A 21,964-nucleotide genomic window follows, 5' to 3' on the forward strand; every position below is an offset into this window, starting at 1 on the left:
CCCTAACACTCAAAACTGCTTTTTCCTTGGGAAAGAGGAGTAAATACATCTGAAATAACAAACGCACGCTCTTAGAATCCTGCGTGTGTATCAGTCCACTAAGTGTTAGTGTCAACAATACTCGTATTTTCGAAATACTTAGTGTTTACCACCTAGCCAGATGAGGTAGTTGCCATCAGAGTGTATTTTCTTCTTGTTCCATGTTTTTGGAAGTGTCTGTATTTTGCTTTGCTTTTAAGGAGGATATTGTGAAAATTAGTATCACACGGCTAGGATGTTTATGTGAAAGACTGCACCATCTTCCAGCCTGTGTCCTTCTGAGCTTAACTCAGACAGTGAAAATTTGTAAAATTTACCTGGGTGCACGTCCGTGTGTACAGATTCACATCATCTGTACAGATGTTCGAGGTACCTTTGGCTGTATCCTCATTAGCTCAGATTTTATGTGTGTTCCTCGTAAACAAAACTTTTCAGAGCACTTCCCATCTTGGTGACTGACTAATCACCAGTAACATACAGCTCTGGGGGTTCCTTTTTGTCAGATCCTGCATCCTCCAAAATAACTTTAGCTGTGTTTATGCTTATTTAAGAGATTCCACCTATTATATGCAAGACACACATTTCAGACACATTCACACATTTCAAATAGCTACTTTAGCCAAAACGATGGCTAGCACTGGGAACAAGATCTATTTTATAACCTTTGATATTCCTGTTACCCAGAGTGGTACTTTCAAGCTCTTTTCCTTATTGTACTTTTTACTAGAGGTTAAAAATCCAGCAACCAAATCCACTGATTAATGTTTTGTACTTTACTTCCCCAACCAGTTTGTGGTAGTATTTCTTAATGATGTGGTAAAGCTAAAAAGGTTTATGCGGAAGGTATAATAGCATCTGGATCTGATCTTGTAACTTGTAATTTCTTGATATATTTTAGTTTTTCCTCTTTTTCTCAGTCTTTCCTACCCCACAGTTAAATGTGATTGATTCCTTTTTTTATGTTAACTGATGGCATTTTGTTCTGCCTTTTACTACTAGTATGTTTAAAGAACAAGATTTTTGAAATTCTCCTAGAGATTCTTCTGTGTTTTAGATACTCTCATCAGTTTTTTAATACTTAAACATTTGTCAAAGTCTTCTTAATATAAAGATTGGAAATGATACTTTTTCCAGTTTGGTATAGAGACTAAAGTTAGTATTAGCATTTCAAATAAAGATGTCAGGTCAGGTTAGTCTAACTGTGCTGTTTATTACATACTGGAACACTTTTTTTTTAAATTGTTTTTAATGTCTATTTATTTTTGAGAGGGAGAGAGAAACAGAGCTTGAGCAGGGGAGAGGCAGAGAGAGAGAAGGAGACACAGAATCTGAAGCAGGCTCCAGGCTCCCAGCTGTCAGCACAGAGCCTGACATGGGTCTCCAACTCATGAACCGCAAGATCATGACTTGAGCTGTAGTCGGACGCTTAAAACCTACTGAGCCACCAGCTGCCCCCCGCACCCTCCACCCCAGCACATTCCCATGCTGTTTTTTTTTTTAATTTTTTAATGTTTATTTATTTTTGAGACAGAGCATGAATGGGCGGGGGGGGGGGAGTGCAGAGAGAGGGGGAGACACAGAATCTGAAGCAGGCTCCAGGCTCTGAGCTGTCAGCACAGAGCCTGACGCGGGGCTCGAACTCACGAACTGCGAGATCATGACCTGAGCTGAAGTCAGAGGCTCAACCAACTGAGCCACCCAGGCACCCCTCCCATGCTGTTTTATGAAGTAAAATGAACTCTGGATGATGGCTTTGTACTAGAGACATTTTAGGATTTTAGTGGCCCAAGGGGGCATCTCATTCAACCTTCTTCCCAATGAAGTGGTTCTTAAAACATTCAGTCCCTTCATTCACCTGTTAATTCAGCAGACTTAATGAGCACTAGCTGTACTCAGTGTTCTGTGCTGGACTCTATGGGGCCATAAAGATGACTAAGACTGCACTCCTTCCCTCAAGGAGCACATGTTCTAGTTGGGGAGACAGATAATTTTAGTCATGTAATTACAGTACGGTGTGAACAACAAAGGATGAATCATCTTTTGTATAAAAACACTCAATGGGGATGAATTTATTGAACTCATGTGCCAGTGGACATTGAACAATGTCTGCCAAGTGGAAGTATAATTCTTACAGTTCATGAGGTCTTTGAATTTGACCAAAAACCTGCCATTCAGTAACTTCTGTCTAACTACTACTCCTAGATCTGCCGTTTGGAGCAATAAATTAAAAGCCCTCTATTCCCTATATACATGACATCCCTTCTGCCATTTGAAGAAAACTTTTGAACACTTTCTAGACAGAATAACCAGCTCTTCCTCTGGATGGTGTATAGTTGTATGTATGTTTTAAAGTTTGAAATGAAATCCATTCCGGATGTGTTGCTGAGTAGCATACATTTGAAACTGTTCTGCCATTTCTTATCTTGTGCATAATCCTATTAATGTAGCTTAATATTAGCATAGCCTTTTTGGAACTGTATGTTGGCTCAAGATGAGGTTGAAATGAACCAAAACCATAGAGTCTCTTTCACCTGGACTTCTTTCACATCAGGTGTCTTCAATCCCTTGCATAGCAAACCGGTGTTTTGACTCAAAGAACAGACCATTTGTATCTGTTAAGCATATTCTTCCTAGCTCTGGCTCCACATTTTAGCCCTTGAATTTAGATTTTTAAGTACTGAGGGTTACTTTTATTTCCTCCTTTATGTAAAACCCATACTGTATGTACTAAGTAATCATTCACTTCCTCCTTTTATCAGAAAGTAAGTGCTAGTCAGGACTCAGACAAATATACGATGATGGTGTTACCACACTGATCTAATATAATTCCAGTCAGAGGTAAAGAAGTTAGTTCTAGGGGTGCCTGGGTGGCTCATTCAGTTAAGTGTCCAGCTTCAGCTTAGGTCATGATTTCATGGTTCGTGAGTTTGAGCCGCATGTTGGGCTCTGTGCTGACAGCTTGGAGCCTGAAGCCTACTTGGGATTCTGTGTCCTCCTCTCTCTCTCTGTGTCTGTCTGTCTGTCTGTCTCTCTCTCTCTCTCAAAAATAAATAAACATTAAAAAAAAAAAAGAATTTAGTCCTATCTTTTAAAAAAAATTTTTTTTTAATGTTTATTTATTTTTGAGACAGAGAGAGACAGAGCATGAACAGGGGAGGGTCAGAGAGAGAGGGAGACACAGAATCTGAAACGGGCTCCAGGCTCTGAGCCGTCAGCACAGAGCCTGACGCGGGGCTCGAACTCACGGACCGTGAGATCATGACCTGAGCTGAAGTCGGACGCTTAACCGACTGAGCCACCAAGGCACCCACCTATCTTAAATTAAAGTACAATTTTGAGAAAGCATTTTGAAATATTGAATAGTTTACAGATCCTTATTGTTACCCTAGAGGTCTGGTGGTAATCATGTTGGGAATCATTGGTCTGCTCTAGCCTATCAAGACCTATAGTTTTCATCCAGTGTATTAATTCTTGTAATGTTGGCCTTTGTCAGTCTGGCATTGTTAACCATTTCCTGTGTTTAGGAAATTTTCTCCTCTCTCTTGATTACTTCTCAGTCTTTCCTTCATCTTCTTTGCCTAATGTTCTTTGTGTTTCCATTCTTTTTTTTTTTTTTTCAATGTTTCTATTTATTTTTGAGAGAGAGAGAGCAGGGGAGGGGCAGAGAGAGTGGGGGATAGAGGATCCGAAGCAGGTTCTGTGCTGACAGCAGAGAGCCTGATGCGGGGCTCAAACTCAGTGAACCATGAGATTATGACCTGAGCTGAAGTCAGACACTCAACCGACTGAGCCACCCAGGTGCCCCTGTGTTTCCATTCTTAATCCTATTCTCATCTTCTCCACATACTGCTGTAATTGCACATATTGAGTAATTTTGTAATCACTTGTTTATAATTTGTCTTTCCTGTCAATTCCAGAAGGTAATATCTTCTTCATTTTTTTACTCCTTACATTTTGCACAGTATCTGAGTATAGTATATAGTCCACAAATATTTTTTGAATAGTTAGAATGGAATTCTGTAAATTATAGATGTTGATTACATTGATTCCCAGATGTATTTGACCAAAAATCTGCCATTCATTAACTTCTGTCTATCTACTAGTCCTTCTAGTTCAGCTTTCTGGAGCAGTAAATTGAAAGTGCACTATTAATTCTTGTGATGAGAACCGAGTGATGTATGGAAGTGTGGAATCACTATATTGTACCCCTGAAACTAATACTACACTGTATGTTAACTGGAATTTAAATAAAAACTTAAAAAAATGAAAAGTGTTGGGGCGCCTGGGTGGCTCCGTTGGTTAAGCATCTGACTCTTGGTTTCAACTCACATCATGATCTCACAGTTGGTGGGTTCAAGCCCTGTATCAGACTCTGTGCTCCCCCCCCCCCAAATAAGTAGACTTTAAAAAAGCAAATAAAAGTGCACTGTTAATAAAACCACACAGAGTTTTCCTAATTTATATTTTCAGATAGTAGCTAGATATCATGGGTGTTCCACAACAATCCAAAATATTTAGTTTGGGACATTCAAAATGTCCTAAAGTTGTCATCACAGCCACCACATCCAGTTTCTGTATCCCCACTCTATGCAAATTTACCATCTGAGTGTCATTTTTAAGTAACCAGACATCTGAGATAGAAATCTGGAAATCAACCTTGTCTTAAAATTCACCCCCCCCACATCTTGTTGATCGCTAAGTCCTGCCAAGTCTACATCTCAAACGAATTTATGATGCTTAGTGCTTATACTTTAGTTTATTCCCCCTCATTAAAGGGCTTGTATTAGTTTCCTAGCTATTCTTGTTAGCACCAGTTTTAGGGTTCCTTCCAACCCATATTCTGAACTGTTGCTAGTTATCTTTGTAACATATAAATTATTTAAAACCTCAGGTTAGAGCAGGCCTTTAATGATCTGACCTATGCCCCTCCTTCCCTCACTCCACATTTTTCTGACTTCCATAGGATTATCAAAATAGAGGTAAAAGTACTCACTTTTATTGTTAATGTGCTGTATATCAACGTTAACTACTTTACCTTTCTGGGTAACATTTTTTAAAGTTATAAAAGAAAACTATATTAGAAAGAATCTGTGTGTGTATGTGTGTGTGTGTGTGTATACCTTTTATTCATAAGGCACTTTGTCGTTTACCACACACTTCCACATACGTACTTTTTTAATCATCAGTACAATTCTGAGGTGCTTTTGAAGGTTTGTTGTGACTCTAAGATTTCCAAGGCAGAATTTGGACTTTTGAAGTATCGAATTAAGAAATCCCAATACAAACATGTTCTGCTACAAGTCCTGAGGGAGAACATCACACTCCTTTCCTGCTTTCCATGTTATTGTAAGAGCTCATTAGGATGTAATGGGGGATGATAGAATTCGAAAGTCATGCCTGTCTGCAGTCTGTGGCAGAATGAGACAGTTTATCGAGCAGTTTATTTTTGGAGGATTTACAGTTCAGTGTAATCAATGATATTCCTAAAAGGGATATTTTGACTTTCGGCAGGTATAAAATTCCTGATGTTTTGCAGAGATTTAGGATATGTTTAGATGTGAGGTATGTTTGTTCAGAGACCTCTCTCTGTAATTACTCTTGAATAATTCACAGTCTATTTAAGGTTTCTGTCCTAACTCACTAAACCAAATTAGAAAAACCTAGGGAACATTAGAGAAACAGTTGCATTAAGAAACATTTCCTTTTTTCATTGGTTTAGGTAGTGTTAGAACACTACCAGCATAGAAAGCTAGAGAACCACATGTTGGCTTATTTATTTGTTGAGTAATGCTGCTTACGTTATTGTTTTCTTTAAAGTGATTGTAGTGTTTGTCCATAGCATATGTGTAGTAGCATAGTAGACTGTCTTCGAAGATTTCCAGTTAGCTGACTTCATTCTTTCCTCCACTCCCAAGTCCTACCTAGTTTATACCTAACGTGACAAGCCTGTGGGGGAGAACGTCAGATTCAACAAACTACTGTCAATGAAACATTCTAGACTTTTGAATAAGATAATTATGTGCATATTTCGTATGTATGTGTAGTAAAATCTTAATTGAAACCTAAAAAATTGGAACCCTTGATTGACTTTTTTTTTTAAGAAGGAAGAAATAGTGACAACGCAGCAAACTGTCATCAGGAATTTGTTTATTTAGGAAGTTATTTAAAAACAAACTTCTAAGATCCATATGTACATTCAGAACATTACAGTTGTAAGGCTGTATTAGGAGTCATCAGGAGATAGAGGATTTTAATGAAAAATTATCTTCAGCATTTTGAACTTACTAATATAATAATGCGTATTAGTAATTTTAACAAATGAACTGGCGCAGTAGTCAAAACACAGGTGTTCTCTTTTAAGTAGAAAATTAAGTAGAATACCTTTTTTAAATTTTTTAGATTTATTTTTGGGAGACAGTATGCACCTGCAAGCAGGGGAGGGACAGAGAGGGGGGACAGAGGGTGCTACAGCCCAGAACTCGGGAACACTGAGATGACCTGAGCCAAAGTCGGTCGCTCAACCAGCTGAGCCACTCAGGCTCCCCAGTAGTATGCTCCCTTTTTTTTGAGCATATACTTATTCAGGGATTTATGGTGTTATCTTAATGAACATCTAAACAGTCAAAAACTTAATTAACTTAAAAACTGAAGTAAAAGTGGCTCAGAAGTAGGGAAAATGGGTTATGTTTGTGAACAATAAATTTACTTTTATAAGATAAACTTGTACCTCCTGGAAAAAAAAATATTGAATAAATTTATAGGAACTTATATGGATCAAAAGATATACTGTACTTAGCAAGATTTGCAAATTATAAAGTACTCTAAGATATTGTTATGAAAAGAGGTACACTTGGTTGTTCGTGTGATGCTGGAATGGTGCCGAGTATATGTCTCAAAACTTAGGCTATGGTATAGGAATGTTATAAATAAAAAGAGTTTGTAAAAGTAAATATAGGAAGGACTTATTCAGGGGCGCCTGGGTGAATCAGTTAGTTAAGCATCAGACTCTTGATTTTGGCTCAGGTCATGATCTTATGGTTCCTGGGGTCGAGCCCTGTGTTGGGCTCTGCGCTGACAGTGCAGAGACAGGGATTCTCTCTCTCTTCCCTCTTTCTCTCTACCCCTCTCTCAAAATAAATAAATAAACACTTTAAAAAAAGAGAGAAAATACTTATTCAGGTTATTTTAACTCTAGTAATTGAATAGCAACAATGAAAAATAAAATAAAAGAATTCCAATTTGGGAGGATAACTCCCAGAGGATTGGAGGCCCAAAAGTTTGTTGTTGTTGTTGTTTTTAAGAAAATTTCTAAAAAGAGGATAAGTTAAGAAGTATGAGAAGATTAATGTTTATTTTGGAATATTTACACAGGAGAGTGTTTGAAATTAACTGGTAACTAATGCTGTAGAAGAGAAGAAAACATACAGAATCTTTTCTGTCTCTAGGCATAAGTCTAAGTTTTCTTTGAGTTTTGTCCTTGTGAGGAATGCAAAGGGAATTAACATTTTTTGGTGCTCACCATGGGCTAGGCATCATCTATCCATTATCACAGTGTGGACGGCAAATGCATGGCACTGTTCTCGGTTTCTCCTGTAGTAGTCATCTGTTTCCTTCAAGTGTCTTTTTAACATCTCCCTACCAAGTATCAACTTTGTTTCAGATCCTTCTCAACATTGCCCTCCACCCCATGCCAGCAGCTACTTTTAATAGCCCAGAATTGGTATACGATAGGAAAGCTATTTTCCATCCTGGAGTTAACTATTATTACTACTTTACAAATGTGTTTAGTTATTTTTATTTTTTCTTACAGGCACAAGGTTTACAAAGACAATACTAGGTGATGCTTACTTGAAAACTGAAGCCTGACTCAATTCAGAACCCATGGTCTTTCCATAATACTGTGCTTTCAGTTAGGCACCAAAATTGGTATCATTCCTTGAATAAGTTAATTAGGGTTAAAACTGAAAGGTATCTATAGATTAGTGACTGTGGCCTAAATGAGTTAAATTGGTTGGGGAAGGTGGTAGTTGGCAGCGTTAACAGGAAATATTTAACATTTCATGCTTATTATATATAGCTATAACAATTAGCTATAACAGAGTTTATCAGTGTAAGCTAGACATTAATTTAATTTTGACCACTTTAATGCATGTGTTTTGCTGATCTTTAGATAAGGTAGAATTTAAGGTATTTCTAAAGTAGCCTTGAGCTGTTTGAGAAGTTAATATTGCCTATAAATTGTAGTGACTTAGGTTATTGGTCAAAGTTAACATGGTAGACAAAATAAAGTCAATTTCAGAAAGGACTCCTAGATCCATTTTCAATGAACTAAATATTTGGGTTTAATTGCATTTTTGTATACCTGGCCATATTTTGGTGGGACTAGAGCATCACTGCATATTTTCCTTCTTTTTTTTTTTTTTAAGTTTATTTATTTATTTAGACAGCAAGTGCGTGCGCACGCACAAGCAGAGCAGCAGCAGAGAGAATCCCAAGCGGGCTCTGTGCTGTCATCACAGAGCCTGACGTGGGGCTTGATCTCATGAATCCGTGAGATCATGACCAGAGAGTGGAAATCAAGAGTCAGATGCTTAACTGAGCCACCCAGGCTCCCCACATGTTTTCCTTATGTAGGCATATGGAAAAGTACATACTTTGTAAGTCCCTATCACCCACCTCGTCTCCACTTAAAAAGAAATTCCTAGTTCCCCGGCACACTCTCAATCATGTGTCCATTCATACACAAACACACACATGCGCACATTCGCAGCATGTATGTATGTGTGTGTGTGCCCATACACATCTATTTCCTCTTACACTATGTACTTACGCCAATTGTAGAGGATTCTGCCAGTTTATATTATGCTCCTACATGGGTTTGCCTGAGGGAAAAGATGGTAACTTTGACTAAGCTTGTCATTTTCTATCTCTCATTTCCATGTTGCTGAGATGATTATTTCAAGAGCAATGCTGGTATTATCTCCAAGAATAGTTTTGAGAAACTGACTTGTATTTTAATTACCTGAGAGGGTTAGAAAACAATTACATAATTTTTATTTTATTTGTAAAAGTGAAGAAAAATTGATATTTAAATTTCTTACTGTGTTAACCCTAGTGTACTAATTATTTTTTCTGGCAATAAACTAGTGACCCTGGGCAACTCTACTTAACGTTTAGTGGTTCAGTTTGTTTATCTGGATTGAGCTAGACAACTTTATTTCTGACTTCTAGCCTTTTTATATTCTGTCATTCTGTTATGGTCTCCAAGTCTTCATTATTGTTATGTCTTTGAAGTAAATTTGATGTGTGAAAATTTTTATTTATAGGAGTTCATTTGGGGGATAATTATTCATTTTAACAGAAGACATCTCTTTCTAAAGAGATTGGCTAGGGGTGCCTGGGTGGCTCAGTCGGTTGAGCGGTTGAGTGTCTGACTTCAGCTCAGGTCATGAACTCGTGGTTCGTGAGTTCAAGCCCTGCGTCAGGCTCTGTGCACAGAGCCTGGAGCCTCGTTCGAATTCAATGTCACCCTCTCTCTCTGTTCCTCCCCTACTTGTACTCTCTCTCTCTCAAAAATAAATAAAGATTAAAACAAAATTAAAAAAAAAATAAAGAGATTGGCTAATTTATTACTTTGAGTACTCATTCCTCCAAATTGGTTCAGCCACTGCAGAAAACAGCATGGAGGTTCCTTAAAAAATTAAAAATAGAACTACCATGAGATACAGCAGTGCCACAAATGGGTATGTATCCAAAGGAAATGAAAAGAATATATTGAAGAGGTATCTGTGCTTCCATGTTTATTACAGCATTATTCACAATAGCTAAGATAAGGAAACAACCTGAGTGTCCATCAGCGGATGGATGGATAAAAATGTGGTGTATGTATATACAATGGAATATTTCTCAGACCTAAAAAGAAGGAAGTCCTGCCAACATGGATGGACCATGATTGAAGGCATTATGATAAGTGAAATAAGTCAGATACGAAAAGACAAATAGTGGGGCGCCTGGGCGGCTCAGTAGGTTGGGTGTCCGACCTCAGCTGTGGTCATGATCTCATGGTTTGTGGGTTCATTGGCTCTGTGCTGACAGCTCAGAGCCTGGAGCCTGCTTTGGATTCTGTGTCTCCTTCTCTCTCTGCCCCACCCCCACTCATGCTGTCTCCCTCTCTTTCAAAAATAAGTAAACATTAAAAATAAAAGACATAGGGGAAGGGGAAAAAAAAAGTTACAGAGAGGGAAGGAGGCAAACCATAAGAGACTCTTAAAAACTGAGAATAAACTGAGGGTTGATGGGGGGTGGGAGGGAGGGGAAAGTGGGTGATGGGCATTGAGGAGGGCACCTGTTGGTATGAGCATTGGGTGTTATATGGAAACCAATTTGACAATAAATTTCATATTAAGAAAAAAAAAGAAAGAAATTCCTTTAAATCCAAAAAAATAAAAATAAAAGACAAATAGTGTATAGTATCACTTAAATGTGGAATCTACCAAAGCTGAACTTGTAAAAACAGAGAGTGGAATGGTGGTTACCAGGGTCTGGGAGATGTGGGGGAATTGGAAAGATGTTTAAGGGAAAAAACTTGCAACCTGTAGATAAATAAGTCCTGGAGATCTAATGCACAGTATAGTGGTTTTAGACAGCAATTCTGTGTTATAAACTTAAAAATTGCTAACAGACTAGATCTTAATTGTGACTACAACAAACAACTGATAATTATGTAATGTGATAGAGGTGTTAGCTAATGCTATGGTGGTAATCATTGCAATATATAAATGTATCAAATCAGCTTGTGCATCTTGAACTTACACAGTGTTATATGCCAATAATAGCTGAATAAAAATAATCATTCTTCTATTTATTTGATATACAAATAATCATTCTTCTATGTATTTGATATACATATATATACATATGTATCTATACATACATATATATACATATGTATCTACCTCAAAAAATCATTCCCTTTATGCATTATACTCTTAAAATCAGTAAACCACTTTTTGAATTGCCACCATATCTAAGTCAAGCTATGCCTACAATGACTTGCCTTTTGCTTGCAAATTTGACTCACTTGGAAACTTTTCAGATTTATTTTTAGAGATTTTAAAACAAGGCATAAAGTTTATACACAGTTCACTATCTCTGATTGAAAAAGTATTTAAGCCTTTGACTCCCAAACACATACTTTAAAACATACACATTTAGCATATAGAATGTATATTTTTTCCTAAACAGTCTTACTGGTCTCAAAAAGGATTGAAAACCAAAGGAATATCGATTTCATGGTCCAGTAATATAGTAAATTTTATTTAGCTGTGTTTCTTCTTTTGTACTTTTAAAAGGGAGGGGTTTTTTTTGTTTGTTTTTTCCTAAATTTTACTTATTGCCTGGCATTTATTTGTCCTTAATATTCCTTTCCATTTCAGTAATAATAGTGATTGCTCTTGATTTCCACATGTACATCACTGAGATCTCCCTTGTTGGTTAGAATTTTTGGGACAAATATCAGGAAGAGTAGAGCACAGTCTCACTTTTTCTAGTTATGTGATTTTTGTGCTACTTTGACACGTTTGACAATTATCTATTGGCTGTAAATTTAAAATATAGTAATTATTTGACAGCTTTTTATTTATGAAGTTCTTTCATTTGATATAGATGAATCAAATACTTTTAAAAGCGGGAGTTAGCTTTCCTTGTCATTTTACAGTTTTGAGAAAAGTCTTAGATTCTAATAGTTTATGTTACTGTTAATAGTTTTATATTACCATTAGCACTTAGGCTGTACAAACTATGCACTTATATTTGAGATTAGATGTGTATACTAAAACCTAACTGATTTGCATTAAATATGGGGGAAAGTCTGGTTTTTTTTTTCAATGTTCATTTTTGAGAGGGGTGAGGGGCAGAGAGAGAGAGGAGGACAGAGGATCTGAAGTGGGCTCTGTGCTGACAGCAGAGAGCCTGAGATGGGGCTCGAACTCACAAACTGTGAGTTCATGATATGAGTGAAGTCGGATGCTTCACTTAACTGAGCCACCAAGGTGCCCTGAAAGTCCGGTTTTAAATACAGGCTTTAACAAGTACAGTCTTATGAACATGAATTAAGTACATAAGGCAAACTAAGTTGTAGGTGTTATCTTCTGGAGAATAGGCCTTAATGACCAGATAAAAAATATTTTTATGTAGCCTGTGAAAACATCAGTGATGGCATCAGTATAGTTATTTTATTGTTGTTACATGATTCTTCCAAATCTCTTGAAAGTAGTTTCTTCTGTAATTTGGTAAACATTCTCCTTCTAGTTTTTGACTAGTGTCTTCTCAATATTAAAGATATGTAGTATCCAGTTACAGCTTGTTCTTGCCCTTCAGCAAGTAATCAGTGGTTGCTCATTGGTAATATTCTAATTAGTAAGGACCCAATGTATTTACACTGAGATTTGCTGAATAATAGGCATTTCATAATCAGAGCTTTAAGGTAGGTATTTCTTCTTGCTAAGTCTATCTTCCTGATAACTGGTGATTAGTCTATAGTGTTGATAATAGTCACAAACATGGCGTTGTTACAACCAAATTAGAATGTAGATCTAACCTACTTTAGCAATAGAAATACTGTTTTCTGGTTTTTTAACTTGCTTCTCAGATGACCTACTTTTTTTAGTGGATATCATGGATTTTACCTCATGTTACTGCTGTAAGATATTTCTGTTTCTTATAACTTAACTTTTGTAATGAGCTAGATTAAATTATTTAATATTTCTATTATGCAGAGTTTAAACATAATTCACAGCATAATTATAAGGTCATGCATATATAGAACACTACAAAATTTCATTTAGCTTACATTCATTTAAAGTAGGGGCATTCTGTTTCAGAATGAAGGAATATCTATTTCTACAGTGACCAATAATGTTAATTTTATGATAGAATACTTTTTATATTAATTATACTCAAAGTAAGCTTTTGGTTAAATTTGTTTTTATCATCCTATTTTTTAAATTTATCTTTTTACAGACTTATAAGAGTGGGTAGCTGAAGAATGGGGAAAGGTTACATTTCATTTTATACCATATATGTGATAAACTATAGTGTCTTTACAAGGTTGGTCCCTCCATAGTAATTTACCTGTATATATTAAACCTCAAATACAAAAGTGGGTCCTACGGTGTTTCTTCTAGATGGTGTGAAGAGGTACTTAGGAAATGGCGATATGATATTTGTTCTTGAGAAGACTGCCATTTAAAAATAACATACTTGAATGAAGTGTCTTCATTCCAAGACTTTATAAGATCTTAATTTATGGGTTCGGGAAAATTCCAAATATGAAGTTATCATATAGCTGAGTTTAAGGAAAATTAGTAAACTTTTTTCCCTGAGGTCATTGGTAGAAGCTAATTTAAAACAGTTCTTTGTAATAGTCACATTCACATTATGTCCTCTTTTTAACTTCTAACAAAATTTTTTTTAACAGGTGGAGAAAGAACCTGTGGAGTACATGAACTTATCTGTATTAGAAAAGGTAAGTCAGTCCTCTGCATGGATATTCAGATACAAAATGGACACTTCACAGTGTATGTTAAATTTTAGTAAGATGTTAGATAATTTGGACTTAGAAAGTATACAGTTTAATAAATATTAACTTTTGGGGCGCCTGGGTGGCTCAGTCGGTTAAGCGTCTGACTTTGGCTCAGGTCATGATGTCACAGTTTGTGGGTTCAAGCCCCACGTCAGGCTCTGTGCTGACAGCTCAGAGTCTGGAGCCTGTTTCGGATTCTGTGTCTCCCCCTCTTTCTGCCCCTCCCCTGCTCGTGCTCTGTCTCTCTCTCTCTCTCTGTCTCAAAAATAAAAAATAAAAATATTAAAAAAATTTAAAAAATATTAATTTGTTATTTTTATTAGACTTAAACATTCATAAAGTACCTGTTGTTTGTTATGTGGTTATTGAGAGTTGTTACTTTATGTTTAGTTTTGTTGGACTGATAAAGCCTGGTTTCTTAGCATGTTGGTTATTAGACATGGTGCAGAGGCAAAGAATGGAGGGTTTGATTTTTGTTCCCTTTCAGAATCTGGAATCTGAGTGCATGCTGATCTCCCATTGACTTCTGTTCTATTACTGTACCCCATCAGAGAGATGTGAGGAGTTGGTTGAAATTCAAATCGGGATCATGTCCAAAGACCACAACATCCTTTGACACCAACAACTGTCTGTGCTTCCTTAGAAGGAGCCACCTGACAACTGGGTGGTTCAACAAGGTGGCCCCAGGAAAGGTAATTCAGTTATTAGGTGGGAGGAAAGGAACCAGGTATTCTCTAGATTTGGAAGAATCAGGAGAACCTTGGGAGTCCCCACACACATGAGTAATCCCAAATCGGTGATGTGCTGTGAGGAAAGGAAAAGGTATACCTGGGGAGGTCAGGGGAGGAAATCCTTATAAATTCCATACTCTTTTCTATTTTGAAGCTTGGGAGACTTTATCTTTCTTACATCTCTCTTAAAAACTGAATTCACCCTCCCGAGTCTGGCCAACTAGCAGCACTTTTGTCCCTAATATTTCACCCTAAGGAGGTTTGAGGCGGTGTCAGTATTTGTGTTAGGTGAGTCTTACTGGCATGCCAGGAAAATTGAGCATATTTTCAGTAAGTCTTCAACAGGTCTGAAAGCCTCAGCTTGTGTAGAGTTGAAAGCAATTTATAATCCTTTGTAGGGGAATTTGTGTGAACATTATTGACGTGGTCACGCTATGGTTTGTGTGTCACTGCCTGTGATTGCTGTCCATTTAAAAACAGTCTCCTTCCTTGATTAAAGTGTAGTTTATCTATATTACCTTTCTTCTGGTAACACAAAAGAGAAAATCGAAGTCCATTCCCCGAAATCTCAAATTTTTTTATTACGGTGTTCATGCTATCATCATTGTTGATTTGTACTTCTTACCTAAAATGAGAGAGAGAGAGGGGACAAATGTGTACATTGTTTTCTTCCTCTAGGTCAACATTTTGAAATCTTCTTTTATAATATATTAGCCCAGAAATTCTGAAGATGTTGTAAATAATTTTACGGTTATTACCTTGTCCCACCAAAACTTTTTAAAACAATTTATTTGGCGGGACAGCAGAAGACACTGTACAAAGCAGTTGGAATCAAAAGCTGTTAAAGCTGGAGTTAGGTGAAATGAGGATCAAGACAGGAATAGAGACAACTAGAAGAGAGGAAGATAAAGGCTCAGAGGGTCTTTTGTGACTACAGTGGGAACATAAAGCTACAGTGGAGAGAAGAGTACAGATAGGATAGATGATGGTCTGAACATACCTTTTTATTATGGTTCTTCTTTTACTCTTTATTGCTGTCTCGATTCCTATCCACATAATGCCTTGCCCAGATTTCTCTCCATTATAATAGTCCAGCTTTTTCACTTCGTCCTGCTTTCCTATGGAATTTTAAGTATGTGATGAAAATTTCAAAAAATTATACAGTAGCCATGTCATGAAAAAAGTGTCTCAATCTCTGTGTATGTCCTCAACATCCAGTACAGCGCCCTATCTCAGTGGATGGATGTTCCATAAATATTTAAATACTTCAAAATTAATGCTCAGAGCTAAAGCTTTTGCACTTTAAGCTGGACTTTCATAGAGTAGAGGATATGGAGGTTAAATAAAGTAGAATAATTGTAATTAGTATCAGTGATTCTGGTAAAATGGCATCTCTCATGACATATTCAGCTTCTTTTTACCTGTTTGGCTGTCTGTCTCCTTTCTGGCTTCTTTCTTCTGTCAGACCTTCAAATACCAGAATGTATCAGAGTTTGGTCCTGGGCTTACTTCATTTTTCCATCTTTTCCTTCTGTTTGATTTTATTTAGTTTTCTCTTAAATGCCACACAAATGTATCCATCCAAGCTGTCCTTGAGCTCCCGGTCTTACATCCCCTACTTACTTGGTACTTCTGTCTGGATGTCTGTCAGAACAACAACTTGACATGTCGAAAATGCAAGTCTTGATTTTCTCACGTGAGTCCATACCTTCCTCAGTCTTCCCCATCTCAGCAAATAAAAAAACAGTCTATCCAGTTGCTCAGGTCCTAATTTAGGAATAGCTGCATATTTCACTTTGTCTTTCCCATTTAATATATTAGCCAGCTCTGCCATTTCTGCCTTCAGAATTTTAAACCATCCTCTTTTTTCCATCCTGCTGTTATCATTGTAGCCTGGGTTCCTATCTTTCTTGTCTACACAACTGTAGTAGTTTTCTGACAGGTTTCCCTGCTTCTACTCTCATCTCCTTACAGTACATACCAATGATGTAAGTATAAATCAGGTTTAGGGGCTCCCAGGTGGCTCCGTCAGTTGAGTATCTGACTCTTGATTTTGGCTCAGGTCATGATCTCGTGGTTCATGGGATCGAGCACCACCCTGCTGCGTTCTGTGCTGACAGCAGGAAGCCTGCTCGGGATTCTCTCTCTCCCTCTCTCTCTGCCCCTCCCCCGCTTGCACGCAGGCTTTCTCTCTCAAAATAAGCAAACTTAGAAAATATATGTGTGTGTGTGTGTGTGTATGTATATTATATGTATGTATCAGGTTTACATGTATTAAATCTACATCAGGTTTTTATTAAATCAGGTTTTAAATGTATGTCCACTTTTGTGGATTTCCATTATACCTGGAATAAAATCAAAGTGCCTTACCCTGATCTACAAAGCCTTATGTTGTATTATCAACTCAAAGTCCAAAACATCATCTAAATATCATTAACTCCTCATCTAAAATTGTTTATATCAGGTATGGGTGAAACTCTGGGTATGATCCATCCTGGCTTAAAATTCTTGTCCATCTGCATACTGTGAAACTAGCAAACAAGTTGCCTGCTCTCCAAATACAGCGATGGAAGAGACATAGGATAGCAGTTATAGACGTTGCCACCCCAAAAGTGAGAAAATGGAAGGAGGAAAGGAGGTACTAAGCAATTTTGAAATGCAAGTGGGAAAACCTGTAAGTTTCGTGGCCTGGAAATAAAACTCAGCCTGAGGTCTGAGGCTGTCTACCTTTTAGGTTTAAGACTGTACCCTTGGAGTCATCCTTCCTTTTTCTCGGAAGGTAGCATATGTTTGCACTGGTTTTCTGCCTGTAGGATTTGGGGAGGCCATTAGTCTTTCATTTCATCTTCTTGACCCTTTCAGTTCAAGCTGGCAGTGATTATATATACTCTCAAAAACCTCATGAGTCTTCTCATTATGTCATGGGGATTCATTCCTTTAGACAACATGCCTCTCCACAGCTCTTTCCTGGATAATTCCATCTCCGTACTTGGCTTTTACTGAGATGTCAGGGGAGATCCATGAGTCATATGTCTAATCTCTCTGGAGAGCCCTCTGTGTCACTGAATTTGTTCATTTTGAGGCACTGGCAAAAGGTTGTTTAGCTACACCCTTGGCTTTGTCTCCAGAGCATGCTTTCTTGACATTGAGTACTTAATTTTAGCATAATTTACAATCTGGATAGGCTGAGGATTTTCCAAATCATGAAGGCCTGGCACCTTTTTGCTTATAAGTTCTCTCAATTTATCCGTTTTCTCCCAAGGTTTACTATAAGCGGCAGGCCCCCTTTCAGCACTTTTCTTTGAAATCTCCATAGCTAAATATCAAAGTTCATTGCTTACAAGTTGTAATTTCCATATAACTATAGGACACGATTTAGCCAAGCTCTCTGCCACAAGAATCTCGTTTCTCCCATTTCCAGTAACATGCTCTTCCTTTCCTTCTGACCTCTCACCAGCAACACCTTTAACATTTGTTTCTACAGTGGTCACTTTATGGCTGATTAGGTGTTCTAGACCTAAGACAGTATAGGCTTTTTTTCCTACTACAGTCCTTATTTTTTTCTGTCTTCACTAGCAGAATCATCATTAGAATCCATATTTCTATTAAAAGGCAATAAATATTTCTCAAGACAATTTAGGCCTTTGCTGTCATGCTGCTCATAATTCTTCAGACTTCTCCCTGTTACCTAATTCCAAAGCCACTACCACACATTACACGTTTGTTACAGCAGCACCCCATTTCCAGGTACTAAAATCTGTATTCGTTTCCTACAGCGCTGTAACAAATTACCACAACTTTGGGGGCTTAAAACAATGCAAGCTTATTCTTTTACCGTTTGGGAGACCAGAAGTCCAAAGTCCGTTTCACTGGGCTGAGGTCAAGCTTTTCTTCAGGAGGCTTGAAGGGAGAATCTGTTTCCTTATCTTTTCTGTCCAGGGCTGCCTACATTCCGTGGTACACATGCTTGCTCACTCTCTCTCTCTCTCTCTCAAAAGTATATAAACATTAAAAAAAAATTAAATGCATTTTTAAGCCCAGATAAAAGTTAGGGAACCATCAGTATTAAAAATACAGAAGGTCAGGGGCGCCTGGGTGGCTCAGTCGGCTAAGCGTCCAACTTCGGCTCAGGTCATGATCTCGCAGTCCCTGAGTTCGAGCCCTGCGTCGGGCTCTGTGCTGACAGCTCAGAGCCTGGAGCCTGTTTCAGATTCTGTGTCTCCCTCTCTCTCTGACCCTCCCCCATTCATGCTCCATCTCTCTCTGTCTCAAAAGTAAATAAACGTTAAAAAAAAAAAATTGAAAAAAAAATACAGAAGGTCATCAGGGAAATGCAAAATCAAAACCATGTTGAGATACCATTCCGCTCCCCCGTAGGATGGCTAAAATAAAAAAGACAAGTGTTGATGAAGATGTAGAGAAATCGGAACTTCATACGTGGCCGGTGGTATTGTGAATTGCTGCAGCCACTTTGGAAAACAGTTAGGCATTTCCTCAGAAAGTCAAACATAGTGTTACCAGATGACCCAGAAATTTTATTCCTAGGTGTGTAATCAAGAGATTTGAAAACTTATGTTCATACAAAAGCCTGTATTGTAATAGTCATAGCATCATTATTCATAAAAACCCAAGTGGAAAAAGCCTAAATACCCGTGAAGTGATGAATGAATAAACCAAATGTGGTATATCCATATCATGGAGTATTACTCAACAATAGACAGGAGTAAGGTATTGGTACATGCTACAATGTGGATAGACCTTGAAAACATGCTAAGTGAAAGAAGGCAGACATAAAAGGCCACATATTATATGATTCTATTTATATGAAATGTCCAGAATAAACAAATCCATAGAGACAGAAAGCAGATTAGTGGTTTCCAGTGGCTGAGGGAAAGAGGGAATGGAGAGTGACTGCCGAGGGGTACAGAGTTTCTTTTTGGGGTGATGAAAATGCTCTGAAATGAGACAGTGGTAATGGTTGCATAGCTCTGCAAATATGCTGAAAACCACTGAAGCTTGTACACTTAAAAAGGTTGGCATTTACGGTGAATTATATATCAATAAAGCCATTAAAAAAAAACAGGAACTGAAAACTAGAGCTGTAGATTCACAGTCATAGACTTCTCATGTGGTGGCCAATACTTAACAGGTAAGGTAGATACTGTGTGACTTTTTAATCTACCTAGAAGGAGGTACTTGGTGTCACTTCTGCTGTACTGTGTTGGCATATAAGCAGTTACAAGCCTGCCTGGGTTCAAGGGGAGGAGAGTCTTCACGGGGATAGTGCCAAAGAGTTTGTGGCCGTTAAAATAAAGTCACTGCCATATATGTTTAAGTTAGAAAAAAAGAGAATGAAAATTTATGAGAAGACGTTCAGTGCAAGAAGTTAGAGCTATCTCATAAGCTTAGAGAAGTAGAAAGAAGGAATGACTACAAAAATAGCGATACAGTAAAGATCAACAGAACCAAAATGCCAGTACTTTGGAAGGTATGAGCTAGGTCTCTAGCATGGTTAATTAAAGACAAAATACAGAAGCCACACGTACATAATGTTAGGCTTATAAAAGGGGTGTAATTGCACTTACAAGTGAGCTTTAAAAAATCTTAAAAGTATTCACGACTTTTTGATGACAAACTTGAAGTTGTAGATGAAATGGACAGTTTCAGAGAACAATATAATTTAAACTAATAGAAAAGTTAAATTAATCATAAGTGGTTTTTTTCAGGCAATTGCCATTCAGTCTTCAAAGAAAAAAGGACCCAACCTTATGAAAACTTCCAGAGACTGAAAGAAATGGAACATCCCCCCCAATTTATTTAATGAGACTAAAATATAACCTTGATACCAAACCAGAGTTAGTACAGTACGAGAGGGAAATAACATACCAATCTTAGTTAGAAATCTAAATGTAAGTGTTAGCAAAACAAATACTGCAATGGTTGAGGAAAACATACAAACATATGACAAGTTGGACCATCCCAAGAATGTTGCATGTGAATCTGCTCGTAAGGTTTACCATGTTAGTCATGTGAGCATCTCAATAGAAGCAGGAAAAGCATTTGATAAAATATATTGTCATTTGTAATAAAAGCTTTTACACTAAGAATATAAAAAAACTTCTTTAACCTAATAAATGACATATGTCAAAAATAGGTAATAAACCAAATACTTAATGATGAAATATTAAAAGCATGAGTGTTGCTACTCAGCCTCGTACTGGAGATCTTAGCTGGTACAGTAAGCCAGGACAAAGAAATAGAAAGTATAAGTTTAAAAAGGAAGGGATAATGCTAATATTATTCATAGGTGATATTGATTACGTAGAAAATCCAGGAGACTCCAGGAGACTCTGTAAACAAATTACTAGACTAAGAGAGTTCCATAAATTTGATTAATACAAGATCACTATATAAAAATAAGGCACGCTTTTATATATAATAGGCAACAAACAATTAGAAAATGCAATAAAAGAAGATTTTTAGAGTATTGTGATAACTGTAATATACCCAGGAACAAATTGAACAAAAGATGTGTATGACTCTTACAGAGAAAATAAAAAAGCTTTATCTACAGACATAAAAGAAAATATGTAAATGAAGAGATAAATAATTTTTATGGGTAGAAATACAGTATGTTTAAATTGGCAGTACTCTCCAAATTAACCTATAAATTTAATGCAATTCTAACCTAAAACCCAACAAGAATTTTCAGGGAATGTACACATTAGTTCTGAAATGTATATGGCAGAGCACATAGCCAAGAATAAACTAAGATAGCTTTGAAGTAAAGGAACATAGTAGGGAGGTGGGCATATAGTAATTAAAATATTCATTTGGTTGCTTTATCAGAGGTCAAGTGACTGAACAAGAAAGGTTTTTTCTCCTTTAATGGAAAAGGCTAAGCTGATAGGATAGAGGTGGGTGATTCTACTTGTTGAGCTGCTTCTGTCTTCCTGTGCTGGGCCCTAAGGTGTTGTGTTCCTTGGCATGTTTGAAATTCCATGTCCACCTTCAGTCACCAGAACGGAAGGGGAGAAAGTAGCTCTTTTATTTATTTGTTTATTTTTTTGAAAGCCGCTCTCTTTAAGGATGTGATCCAGAGTTGCAAACAAATGACTTCTACTCACGTGTCATTGCCCAGATTTTAGTCACGTGGCCATACATGGCTACAAGGGAAGCTGAGACTAGTTCTGCCAAGTGTCCATTCAAGCTAAATCTGGAAAGTTGATTCCATATCTAGATAGAGGAGAGATAGAGAATGGACGGTAGCTGGCAGCCATCTCTGCTTTGGTGACTTGCCCTAGTGTTATCCAGAGCTTCTTGTAAAGTTACAGTAATTAAAATTATATGGAATTGGCCCAGATAAGGCATATACTCTAATGAGACATGACAGAACAGAAGCAGATACTTATACACGGGAAACTTAGTTTACATGAAAGATGATATCACAGGTCAGAGTAAAGATGGATTACTTATTAAATGATGCTGGGAAAATTGGTTATCCATATGGAAAAAAATAAAAGTAGGTCTGTGTTTTCATGCCATAAACTGAAATACTATTTGGATTAACTTAAAAACTTCTAAGAGAGTATTTGAAATCATGATATGATTT

General features: G+C 37.2%; 1 protein-coding gene across 5 annotated transcripts in view; it reads left to right on the plus strand.

Moving 5' to 3' along the window:
- Positions 1–21,964, plus strand: part of SYT14 (synaptotagmin 14) — a 260,002-nt gene that overhangs the window by 18,280 nt on the left and 219,758 nt on the right. For 3 of the 5 annotated variants that reach the window (XM_053209771.1, XM_027074517.2, XM_027074518.2), the window contains one exon: positions 13,517–13,564. Coding sequence is in view for 2 of the 5 variants with exons in the window: in XM_027074517.2 (XP_026930318.1) it covers positions 13,517–13,564 (48 nt within the window). In the remaining 3 variants the exon portion in view is untranslated. Of the gene's footprint in view, positions 1–13,516; positions 13,565–14,108; positions 14,314–21,964 lie in introns of all 5 variants that reach the window. The other 2 variants (XM_053209770.1, XM_053209772.1) reach the window with 2 other exon arrangements.

The sequence above is a fragment of the Acinonyx jubatus genome, chromosome E4, assembly GCF_027475565.1.
Source record: "Acinonyx jubatus isolate Ajub_Pintada_27869175 chromosome E4, VMU_Ajub_asm_v1.0, whole genome shotgun sequence".
NCBI classification, from domain to species: Eukaryota; Metazoa; Chordata; class Mammalia; order Carnivora; family Felidae; genus Acinonyx; species Acinonyx jubatus.